Genomic DNA, 13381 nt, shown 5'->3' on the forward strand with positions numbered 1-13381 from the left:
ACAAAATAATGCAGAATATCCATCCATCTATCCATTTTCTATACTGCTTGCCCTTATTAGAATCGCAAGTGTGCAGACTGGGCGAGAGGCAGGGTACACCCATTGCATGATATTTAATGTAGTTTTCCATGTAGCCTGCTGCCTACCTACAGTATATGGTTACTGCCCTCTCCCCCTACACGGCAGAAAACTCCACTGAGAACACATTATGATAAAGTCTATGTTGCTAAATGACAAAATTTTGAATAATCAAAAGAATGAACAATTATTCACCTAAAAAATGTGTGCAATTAGTTGAAAGCTAACTTTTTGGATGGTAACTTCAAATACAATGTTAAGCAAAATACTGAAGTTAGATTTGTCACGATCAGCGCTGTAACGGCCATATCGATAATGTCACCAAGGCCAAACTGTTAATGGAAAAAACAAAGTGGGTTATTCTATTTTTTTTTCTTTTCCAGTTAGGAAACTACTTTCTGTTTCATTGAGGATGATAGGCTGGGATTATGATTCAATTGAAGACAGTCAATTGTGCATGCATCTACACCCTTATCTGGATCCTTATCAAATGTAGAAGGATCCCATGTCTTCCTTCACCTAGAAATTTATAATTTATGTTTTTAACTGTATCTCTCCTACTAGTCATGGTTCCGACTGTCAAAATTAATTAATAAAAGCTTCATAAGACCACAACAAATCTGAAAAGTGGGTAGACTTTGTTTCAAAAGGCTTAATTGTTTATTGTCACGAATGAGCTTGCGTAGTAGTCATTAACTTGGCAAACGTTGTTGTTGAGAGGTCTGTTTATGAATGAAGCCTCAGTAAGCGCCGAAAATGACCCCCCATCTGTTTGTTGTTGCAGAGAGCTTGTTTACCTCCAATCTGTGCCCATGGCGTGTTTGAATTCAGCCTTTGTCTGCTACTCTGTAGCACATCGATACAAACCCACATGCTATATGATGGCATTGGCAACAGGAGGAAGTAGTTTGTCCTTCCTCCCCACCCACACGACCATCAGCTTGGACACCTTCTTTCACCCCCTTGCCTCCATTTTCCTCTTGGGTGCACCCATCAAACAAATAAAGACAAATGTAGGACAAAGTCACCACTTGCTGCCTTTAAAAGGGATGTCTGTATTCCAGTCCTTGCTCTTGTTAAGCTAATAGCACAAAAACAGGGACACTGTACAAAGCCACATAAACTTGCACATGTAACTCTATCATTAGCGTGTAACCAATGTCAACACCAAAACAAAAACGGCTCCTAATGACTTATTAATGGGGTAAGCTGAGAAATATAGCTGAGAAGCGAGGAGAGGCTTGCCAGATCTTGTGTCAGCAAAGACGCGCCTAAAAACGGACCTCCTTCTCGGGGTGTTGATAGTACCTGGCAGTGAGATCAGGATGGAATACCAGAGGCTCCATTTGGACCAGAGAAGACCATGTAACCATTAGAGGACGCTGTTAGTAGCTGAGACCATTCTCCACATTTCAATCCACAAAAATATTATTATTAATGGCACTTGTTCATATAGCACTCCCTTTGATACTGAGGAAAACTGCCTGGAATTGGACATCCTGGATTCTGAAACAGGCCTTGATCATCCAACCATCCATTTTCTACAGCATTTGTCCTCATTAGGCTTAAGGGTGAGCTGGAGCCTATCCCAGTTGACCTTCGGCAAGAGACAAGGTACAACCCTGAACTGGTCGGCAGCCAATCACAGGGCACATATATACAAACAACCATTTACATTCTCACCGATGGACAATTTAGAGCGGGGGTGTGAAACTTCGCCAGCCAGATCATAGCTATGGTTGCCTACAGGGAGCCTGATTATAACAGTGAAACCACATACTGTAAATGCAAAATCGCTCGGGGTGTAACAGTTTGGGTATAAGTCCACGGTTCAGCTCATATTGTGTAAGGGAACAAAATGTTTGTTCCTGTTTGTGTAAACAGAAACATATTTGATGCTATTTGAAATTAAAACTCAACAGCATGAATATACAGTATATAAAGCTATTGTGTGGTACTATTCGCTCCAATTAAGATACTAAACATTTGAAAAATGTGTATACATCACAGTACAATATGATGCAATGCAAAGAATACTGTACAGTGACAGATTTGCGCAGTTCTTTGTGACATTATAGCTCTACTTCTGTCAACTGCTTACAAACAATAACGTAAAAATTGTTGAAGACATTCGCCACGATCAACGTGGAGATCATCAGAAATTCAACAGAGGTTGAAATATTCCTGAATAAAATTTTTGGTCACAAATTATCAAAGCATTTAAAGCCAGATGCTCTTTAAGTTTAATATCCATCCTTCCTTCCATCCATCCATCCATCCATTTTCTTTACCGCTTATCGTCACTAGGGTCGCGGGCTGCCCGAGCCCATCCCAGCTATCTTGGGGCGGGAGGCGGGGTACACCCTAAATCGGTCACCACCGGGCACATTTAAACAAACAATCAACCTACCACGCATGTTGGGATGTGGGAGGAAACCGGAGTGCCCGGAGAAAAACCCACGCAGGCACGGGGAGAACATGCAACCTCCACACAGGCGGGGGCGGGATTTGAACCCCGGTCCTCAGAACTGTGAGGCAGATGTAAGTTTAATATCAACAACATAATTATTTTCTGATTGCAATGAAGTTTGAAGCAGTGTATCTTGTCAATTATCAAATTATAGTGACAGCACAGTTTTTCACTTGAGACAATTATAATGATGTATCAACGCGTATGCAGTAGATTATTTTCCGGATATATTGTTTAACATAATGTTTGTTTACTTTCGCGACTGCATGTTGGGATTTCTGTTGCTGTACTGATGTGTAGTTGTTGTTTATGGAGGTTTTGGACATTATGTGAATGTGGGTTGTTTCAAATGTTCAGTAAATGTAAGCACAGTGATATCAGATGTGTGTGGCATGAAAGTAGATGTCAATAGACAAGACCAGCAGTATAAATCCAGTCTAAGTGGCCTTTATTTTTTTAGATTGACTCAGTGTTGCTCAATTTATTGTCAACATTTGTTCCAAATAATTCGACGTCACACAAATGAAGACCAATTGTAACTATTATGGAGCTGTTTTATGATAACCGTTTGCGTCTTTGAAGACTGAAATCTTTTTTTCATTTGGTGTGATATGAAAGCGAAACCCATTGTACGTATTAAGTACTGCTGAGCTAACACAGTGTAAGATTATACACCTCGGCACTAGTAAAACAAGGTCATCCCGTACTGGTTTTCTAATGAGATTTGTGTTTTTTCCACTAAATGCAAATGGTCTGCATGAAAACGCTAATTAAAAATGTAATGATAGGAATTTCTGTGTCGCTAATTAGTCCAGTCAGTCTGCAATTGCACGCTGAGTGGCCTGAGTGGCCTGGACAGTTATTTATTTATTTATTTATTTTTGGACTCAAAGTCACCATGGTGATGTGGAGGAGGCCTGGTATCCCACAATGCAGAGGGAAGGAGCTATTTTTAGTACAATGGGTGAAGACAGCATGAGCCACTCTTAAAAACACGAACTCAGCTTTTCTATTTTGTTTTTAATTACAAGTTACGCAATAATGTATCCAATATTTTTGAAACCATTATTATTATTGCGATTATTCCCATTTATTATTTTAGATTTCCAGTGTTCTTAAAAAATAAAATCATTATAGTAGTTTCATTCATACTTGGTTACAAAATATACACTATATTTTTTGCTATGTTTTTAACTGATTTTGAACAATTTTGCATTGCTGAATCCGAAAATGACATCGGTTTCTCTTGTTCAGGTTAGGGTTTGCCAAGTTGTTAACAATTTATTAATCAGATGTTACAAACTTTGCTTACTGTAAATTAAATAGTAGACATTGATAAAAGTAAGTACCTGTAAATGGAATGTTACATCATCATTGTTCCAAATTCAGGGTATGAACCTCCATTTGTTTGAACCTCTGAAGCAAAATAACCTGTACATGTCAACAAAAGCTTGTGGCCATAGTTAAAAAAGTTGATCCGATTGAGCAAAACCAATGTGATACTTGGATTCAGCACATCAAAATGGTCCTAAATCAGCTAAAAAATCTTTGACAATAAATTTGTTGTTGACCAGTGTTATTATTATAATATGATTCTAAGAACAACAGTATAGTTTTTTGTTAAGATGTAGATATATGAGTTAATCTTTTGAGAAGCAAGCAGTCTACACAAATGTTTTTTACTTCAATACCTGAAATGTATATCACTATACTGTAAATGTTCCACTTATTGTACAGTATCCCATTGTAGTTAAAAGGAGTTAGCTGATGTACTAGAACGTTTTCCTAAGAGAGGAAAATTTCTCTTACAAAAGTTTGAGTGATTGTGCTATTTTTATTTTCCTTACAAGCCTTTCCTATTAATAAATCTTTGTCCAGTCTTTTACATTTAATTGAAATGTTCTTTTTTTAGTCTCCTTTGAGATGTTGATGTACTCATCCATCGCCCTTGTAGTGCTATTTTTACCTTGACCTAAGTGAATTATTTAAACACTAACCTGGCTTCCCAGACACCCCACTGCTTAGTCGCTTTGAAGAGACTCTTTCGAGGCAGACATTTACTGATTAAGCCTAAATCGCTTTCAACGTCTGCGCTGGCGGGCATCGAATCAAAACATTCATTAGTGGTGATGCGTTATGGTATGGGCGGCGAAATCCCTCGTTGTTAGTCCTTCAGCTTGTCAAGGTCGCAATAGGGCAAACAAAGGCCTATTGTCTCACTGAAGGTATTTTGGGCTATTTTTAAAGCATCATAATCAGCCTAAGTTCTTGCCCTTGTGAGCAAATGAGGATTTACATATGTGCCAGTGTGTTGTTTTTGGACAGAGGAGGTTAATGTGATGAAACAACCTGAAATAGATGAATGTGCTCTGGGGCGTTCCCGTAGGGCAATCTGTGTTCTATATGTCGCTTGCGTGTATGCAAATGTGTGTACATCAGCTCCAGCTTTACAAATAAGCAGCATCCATGGGGGGTATACTGAGAGCAGAATGTTATTATTACATATATATTTTTACTGAGTTTTCTTTTTTGGGGGCATTCACAAATATAAACCGTGGAAGACTACGGGAGCTTTTTATAGAAGCGTTGGAGTCCCCGGGATTTAGACCATTTATTTCCATCGAGTCTAAGAGGATACACTGGCATTTGTCCACACACACAAAGATTCACAGCGTCTTATGACCGTCGCGATCTTTCTTCTTTCTGCCTTTCTTTCAGCATGTCTCTCTCCTTGCCATCACCAAGCTTTAACCCCCGGGCTGTGCCAGGGCTTAAAGGAGTAACAAGAGCCGTGTTGTGCCACAGTCTATTTTCCGCAGGACGCGGGCAGCTCGTGGCCAGAAATCCCATGTGATTGTGTGGTGTGAAGTGACACCCGCCCCCCAACACACACCCAATGTGGCAATCGGGATTTTGTCTTGTCTTACATTCGTTTCCTGTTGGAAACACGGACACTAGATGAGATAACGCAATCCGGTGCAATAGTTCTGTCATCATTTTTCTATAATTGGTTCATAGGCGTTCAGTATAATGCTCACACGTTCATATTATTTTGGGCAGTGATGTTTCATGAAACTCCCCCTTTCATTTTGACTTTTTGAAAACAGTTCCCGGATCTCTTATTAAGATGTCGATGATACAGCGGTAGCTCCACTTACGGGTTTAATTCGTTTCGTGACCAATTTTGTCGCTAAGTTTATCCGTATGTCAAATCATTTTTCCGTATTGAAATTAATTGGGCGCGACGGTAGGCGACTGGTTAGCACATCTGCCTCACAGTTCAGAGGACCGGGGTTCAAATCCCGGCCCCGCCTGTGTGGAATTTGCATGTTCTCCCCGTGCCTGTTTGGGTTTCCTCCGTGTACTCCGGTTTCCTGCCACATCTCAAAAACATGCATGGTAGGTTGATTGAAGACTCTAAATTGCCTGTAGGTGTGAATGTGAGTGCGAATGGTTGTTTGTTTATATGTGCCCTAGGATTGGCTGGCAACCAGTTCGGGGTGTACCCCGCCTCTCACCCGAAGATAGCTGGGATAGGCTCCAGCACGCCCACGACCCAAGTGAGGATAAAACAGTATAGAAAATGGATGGATGGATGGATGAAATTAATTGAAAGGCCATTAATCCGTTCCAGCCCTCCAAAAACATTAATAAATATGTGGCCTTGTTATTAAAGTCAGGAGCTTGTGTCAGTTGGGTTGGCCGGTAATTTCAGTGTAAATGTCTGCTCCTTGCAAATGTTCTCAATTAATATTTGTGAGTTTGACTGTTTCTCCTGATGAATAAACAGCTAGTAGTGCATCAGTGACTGTGGCTCTCCTTGTCAACATGCGAGGGCCTTTCAGTACCTTAATTTCTTTTCACATCACTCACGTGGTGGTTTACATGAAGCTGAAGTTTCATGCTCTATTTCTGGCCTCACTGAAATTAGCCTGTTTTGAGGAGGTGATACTGTCTCATGCAAATGAGCCACTGCTCACTTGTCCTCCATCTACTGCTGGGCCAACACAGAGTACAGCTTTTTGTTATGAAGACTTGGGTTGAACCTACTAGTTGAGCCCTGAGTCCAAAAAAGGGATCGCGAACTGCAAAGCACATCTGAGCTCCTGAAGACAAAGACAATAAACGCATGGGTTGTATTTTCACTTGTGGAGGCAGCACTTCATCACCAAGCCGCTGAATTATAATTGGCAATTCGTGTGAGGATCCATATATGTACCGCATGTAGTGGCCACATTGCCAAACAAAATTATTTGGACCATTTGTTGCTTTGACATGCGAGTGCAAACTTCAGATACGAGCACTAAACTCAAGTAAACTCACTTCACAATAAGCAGCAGTTTCTCAAATAGTGACCCTTTCATCCAAAAAGAGACTTTAAGCTGTTTAATGCCACTCCCAGTTGGCAAACTAAAGATAAAACAGAGAATTACATACACATTGTAATATATTATATTATATATTTGTTTATAGATAGATAGATAGATAGACAGACAGACACAGTATAGGACTGTTTTAGTGCCCTGTGATTGGCTGGCGAGCATTTCAGGGTGTACTCTCGCCCAGCTGGGATAGGCTCCAGCTCACCTGTGATCCTCATGAGGGCAAGTACTATAGAAATTGTATGGTTGTATGTTTTGAAGCCCATTTAGCTGCACTTGCAGACTGTCCCAGCCATTTTGTGTTACTTTTTTCTTCCCTCTAGTTAAGTCACTAATGTCATTGGACTTCTATTGATGAAAGCTTTTAATCTCTAGATGTGATCTTTCCATATGATGCAAAGTCAAGCTAAGCAGTGACGCCCGTGCTGCATGCTGCCATGCTCTCGACGGGGTTATCGAGAACGCTTTGGGTCGTATGACTCGAGCTGAGCAGTTAGTCAGAATTAGGCCATAGCGGAGCCCAAGGGGGGAGATGCCACGGTGACCACTCCAAATGGTGTCTTCACTGTGCACCATCTGTGTGTATGTGTGCACGCATGGTCTTATAAGAAGCTATTTTTATGATGGGACGGCAAAGGAAATTTGTTGGTTTGATGCATGACTTTAATTGAACATTTTAGTACATTGGCGTAAACTCCTTTTTGGGGACAGACTCAAATTAACCTCTGCCTGAAATCTGATTGCAATTCACGAGGAAATTGCCTTTCAACCAAATCAAAGCGTTTATTTTTAACAATGGCCGCGAGTGGTTCTAATTTCTTTGGACGTGGGCGAGGCCTTTACATCATTTTAAAGAGCAGAACAGTCCTAAGGATACGCCTGAGATGGACAGCGTGGATTAAAAGTCGGATCATTTTCTTGGAGCGATACTTCCTCTCTGGCGTCTCTCGACTCGTTCATCCGATTTCATGGATGATGAAAGTGTCAAAGCCTCACTCATCTACCTCCGGAGATCATTATGCAGCTAACTCAATCCTGTACACAGGGCTCCATACATATAGTCTATACTTCAATGTTACTCTTAAACATATGTGACTGTGTATTTTCTATAATGCATGTGTGTTCCCTCGCCAGCCTATACATTCCCAAAGGTCACGTCTATCCCAGCAAGCCAATATGCATATTCATGATATTCCTACGCGCGGGGGAATGGGGGGGGGGGGGGGGGGGGATTTCAGGATTTCCTGATTGCAGGCGTACATCCAAGTGATGAATGGGATGGTTACTGCCTGTGATTGCTTTTTGTGCCTACTTGCTAATGGTTTATCATCATCGGGTAAACACGAGGATGGATATTATGACGGCCGAGCACACGGTGGCTGATTTATCAACATCTGCCATTTGCAAAAGAAACATCCGGTTAGTGGCCGCCTCCTCCTTGTTGACAGGCGAGGATAAAGGAGATTCTGCAGAGTGGAGCATCTGTCATATTGGGGAATATCTGTGTTGGATATTTGTGGTTTAAAATAAATGCCCTGTAAGATATTTTAGAAGTAGATGACAGACTGAATTACTCTTGTTCCTGCTTGAATCTTATAATCCAGCAATTTCTCGATCTTCGCCTACCTCTGCGCTCCCGAACCAGAGCTGTCAACATAATCACGTGTGCTATCACAAGTGGGTCTTCTACACGGAAGCAACCAATCAGAGGAAAGGGAGCGGTTTTTGCCAAATATGGACACAGCGGGTACAAAACTGGGACAAATAGAAGTAGTTGTCAGAGGGCCCTTTTCTCGACACTCATATGACAAAACCAAGGTGTTTTTAAAATGAAATTGACACTTTTATACTAAATCCATGTTTGAGAGTCACTCTATGAAGGTCTAAATAGCCAAAATATGCGACCTTTAAATTCTCTTGTCGCAAAAACATCAGCACCTAGAGAACCATGTAAACAGTCTTACAGAATTCTGACTTCCCTGCACAGTTTTAAAGATGATCTTACGTTCAGGTTAAGATTGTGCCCTGGTAGTTTAGATACATTAATTACAGTACATATACAATCCTTTATGAAGGCTGTGAGGGAAATAAAGGGAATTGATTTTACTCAATAAACACAGAACCTCAGATAGATCTCAAAATAATAAGCGGTACCACTTCTACCAAGCAAGCTTTTCTTATCGGAGATCTATCTTCTGGATCTTGTGGGTCACGGCCTCACTGTGGCCCATTCAAGCACGAACATAACACCCAAATGTGAAACACTAAATTCCTGGATCTGTATTTTCTATCAAAACTGAACTAATCTGTAGTAGATTCCCCCTTGACCCATGTGCCAACCCTTGACAACGTTTTGTGAAAATCAATCTGCTAACAAAGTCGCCTACAAGCACTGGTCAAAATGTATTCGGTCCTAACTATGTTGCTCACCAAAATAGAAGCACTGAGTTACGTACATTGTTAATCTCTCATGTCAAGTAAAGTGTAGAGTCTTACTGCATGTTGTAAAGGAGTTGGTTACCTGCACAGTACTAAAGATGAGCTTACATTGATGGGAGACTGTCCTTCTCGGCAATTAGTGTTCCATTCACCTCTAGCGTTTGGCATTTCACCTGGTCAGTGGCAAGTGGATCGTAAATCGTACTTGTACAATTAAAGGCCTCCACACAAAAAAAATGTCTTACTTCAAATAAATATGTGCACCAACCTTGCTGTTGAGTTAATACATGAACACGACCTCGATTGGAGGAAATACTTTGTTGTTCCTTTAATAACAGCTTGCAAGTAAAGCTAGATTAGTTTGTCCCATTTCACTTTCATGTGAATGAGGAGCAAACACACAAACAGAAGCATCTTATATAAGATTGTTTTTAATATTGTGATATTGATTCCACCCGTACTACCCACCGAGAGTGTATGTCTGTAGGATATGAAAAAATAGACCACCTTAATCATCAGTTCACATGTCCATTGAGTAATGTGTTATCTCTTTTCTGTTTTGCAGCCCTATAGAATCCTGCCAGAATTTCTACCAAGACTTCACGTTACAGATCGACATGGCCTTCAATGTCTTCTTCCTCCTTTATTTCGGTCTCCGGGTAAGCAGCACATGCACCATTCTGCTTGTTTCTTTACTCAAGTAACATTTTGAATAAATTGTACTTGTCTGGGTAGTTTTAATGAAGCATACTTTTTACTTTTACTCGAGTATTTATTTTAAGAAGAAATGCTAATTCTACTCAGTTACAAACATCTACATTCCGCTCGCGACTTTCATTTGCCAATAATTGCATGTGCGATCTATTTTTAGACGTTCGTTTTCAACTTCCGCATCGGGCGCAATTGCTCCAGTCCACTGTGATTACCACAGTGATCAAATTCACCAATCAAATGACACAGGAAAATCACATGTCCGCACACAAAGTCTTCTATTGGGCTTCGCAGCCCAATCAAAGTGAGTCTTGGCAGTCGCGCGTGACTCATTTTTACATTAGACTACCAAAAACAACAGCTTTAACATGCAGCGTAGTTTTGTACTGCCCAAACTTGGGTATTTCAGTCCACTTCTAACTTTAGAAAACAGCAGTAGTTTTTCACTGAGTACTTCTTACTCAAGTAATTATTTGGCGGACTACTTTTTACTTTTACTTGACTCATATTAATCTAAAGTAGCAGTACTCTTACTTGAGTAAGAGTAAGTATAATATTTGGCTACTCTCCCCACCTCTGCTATCTTGTGCATGTATTTCGCTTTTTCTTTGGCTTTTGCCATGCATTTTTACAACACTAATTCAGAACAAAGGACCGGACTCAACAAGGAGTGTTATTGGTGGTCCACTGCTAAACGTTAGCCCTTAGCTAGCTATCGAGCAACTGGCTAGCTTCGAGAGGATTTTATTGGGTTTGTATTTATTAGTGGTCAACTTTTAGTTTAACTTTTACACTTGCGTGACAAAGTGACATACAAGGCCTGCATCGACATGTCTGCAATTTGACCTTTTTCATAAAAGTGTAGACAGTGTCTTAAGTGTGTGTGTTTTTTTTTGTTTTTTTAAATGCACAAGATGGCGACAATGCACGACTTTTCTATTAAATAGGTTGATGGCATGACTAAATAAAACTCACATCAGCATAGTTCCGTGGCACATAATGCCAGATGATGGTGCCAAAGCAATGCTTTTATGTCAGACAGGGCTTTGGCCAAAATACAAAGATAGTGAATTGATGAGTTTTCCAGTGAATAACACAGGATCGATTCCCAAAAAAAGTCCACAAATAGGTGAATTTCCCATTAGTGAATTGCGAATATGCAAAATATAATTACGAATTCCATTTCCATTATTACCTTTGAGGGAAAAAAATCTTATTGGATTGCCTTTTTGTGTGAGCTTTAAAGTCACTGTAAAGTGAAAATACATGTCCTCTAAATGTGACACACCACAAACAATAGTGTTGATAACAATCCTGCCAAATTTTCATCTTTAAAAAATCATGTAAAGTGAGGCTTCAAAATCGTGAAGAATCAAACCTTTCTCTCTGCTCTCAGAAGCTGCGGGCGTGTCTGCTGAATGCACTGAAACCACGCCCCGCTCAGCAGTTAACTGTTAATCAAATACCACTACTAGAACCTGCTATTTTGTCTTTTGACCCGCGTGAGGAGAAGCGGCTCAGAAACTGGATGGATGGATGGATGGATGGATGGATGTTTTACATTGCTGTCATGCCAGAAAAGAGTCTTCTGGCAAATCTGACAAACGACTAAATCAAGTCATAAGCTACTTATGCCCCCAACCATGGGGCATTAATCAGCAAGTAGGGTGATGCAAGAGTGGAGTCACTGCATGTTGTTGTGAACGTAGGTGTTTCTGTTTGTGATTTTGACTTCCCCGTTTCTTCTCGCAGTTTATAGCAGCCAATGACAAGCTGTGGTTCTGGCTAGAGGTCAACTCGGTGGTCGACTTCTTCACTGTCCCTCCTGTCTTCGTCTCCGTCTACCTGAACAGAAGCTGGCTCGGTGAGTCGCCGCAGCTCCTGTCCGAAAATAGTTTTCCCCTCAACACAAGCATCCACTCTTTTCTACCATTGGCCCTCAATCTTTACCTCTCAACCTTCCTCTTTATCACTGACTCTCCCTCCCCTCTCGGTCCCCTCGCTGTTTCCCCATTACCGCGGGTTTGTCTCTGAGGCTTTCTGGCTCCGGGGCTGCAGTCTTCTTTATCTTGTCATGGAAAGTGACAGGAAATCTCCTCTGATATTTCAAGGAGCACCGGCACAGAAGAGTGTCTCATGGGGACGAGAGTGACTTTGGTTCTGTGTATGTCTTTTGTTTAGACGTTGCACCTGAAACAGCTCACAATGACCCATCACTGCGATAAATTCACAAATACAAGTTCTAGCTCCTCATACACACACATGAACGGGCAGTCTTGCATGAGCAGTCTGGAAAACACCCTAACCTGTATTACATAATGGCCTAGTTTTATCTGCGAGTTCAGAGTATTGTGACCTAAATTACACTGCAGTATAAAGCCTCTCTGTCGTGCTCGGGTGCACAGCTACTCTGCTTGTAATACCATGAAAAATACTGCTACCTCACGACCTTGGCCAAACAAAAAAACGAGACTTATGTACGTGATTCTCGGCCATGATGCTCTCATAAAATAAGGCGCTCTTCTCAGAACTGGAATACTGTAATAATAATTTGGTAATAGATTATATTCCGGTTCCAATTTGGTTTACCTGGACTGCATTTATTGTGATCTACTGCAAGACCTGGCTCAAAAGACTCCCTGTAGTTGAGTAAATAAACTGCTTTATGAGGAAATACGGCCTTACGATATCGTGTTTCTACAATTAAATGCCACCCCCTAATAAAAGCCTTAGTTACTGGATGCCTGGTACTCTTTGCAATTGAGTCAATCAACACACTTACTATTTGAGGATATATTGTATTACAAAAATGTGTTTGTACATTTAAATGCATCTCCCTTCATAAAATCCTTACTAGGGTTGGGCATCGAGAATCGATTATAATCCAGACTAATATTCTGATTCACCAGGAATCATTCAAATTTTAATATTTCGGTTCCTCGTTGCGATGCCTACATTCCGTTGAGCTTCCCTTCTGAAGTTCAGCTAAACGGCCCTGGCCACTATATTCATAAATATAGTATAATAAAAATGTGTTTGCACAAATAAAGACTTCCCCCAATAAATGCCTGCTTCCTAATAGATGCCCGCTGTTCACTGCAGTTTGAGTACTTCTGTACATATAACCCCAGACTATTTGAGGACATGTCGTAAAATAAAAATGTGTTTGTACAAATAAAGGACTCCTCCATAAGAAATGCCTGACTCCTAATAGCTACCCGGTACTTGTTGAAGTTGGGTAAATAAACAACCACAGCCAAGATACAAGGAAATAAGACAAATAAGGCCTCCCCCTAAAAAA

At 40.7% G+C, this 13381-nt stretch overlaps 1 protein-coding gene across 13 annotated transcripts in view; it reads left to right on the forward strand.

The window, feature by feature from the left end:
• kcnma1a (potassium large conductance calcium-activated channel, subfamily M, alpha member 1a) overlaps positions 1-13381 on the forward strand; it is a 188772-nt gene that overhangs the window by 92863 nt on the left and 82528 nt on the right. For all 13 annotated transcript variants that reach the window (XM_061689911.1, XM_061689899.1, XM_061689902.1 and 10 more), the window contains 2 exons: positions 9935-10028; positions 11833-11944. In XM_061689911.1, coding sequence (XP_061545895.1) covers positions 9935-10028; positions 11833-11944 — 206 coding nt within the window. The remainder of the gene's footprint in view (positions 1-9934; positions 10029-11832; positions 11945-13381) is intronic.

The sequence above is a fragment of the Phycodurus eques genome, chromosome 11, assembly GCF_024500275.1.
Source record: "Phycodurus eques isolate BA_2022a chromosome 11, UOR_Pequ_1.1, whole genome shotgun sequence".
Classification (NCBI taxonomy): Eukaryota; Metazoa; Chordata; class Actinopteri; order Syngnathiformes; family Syngnathidae; genus Phycodurus; species Phycodurus eques.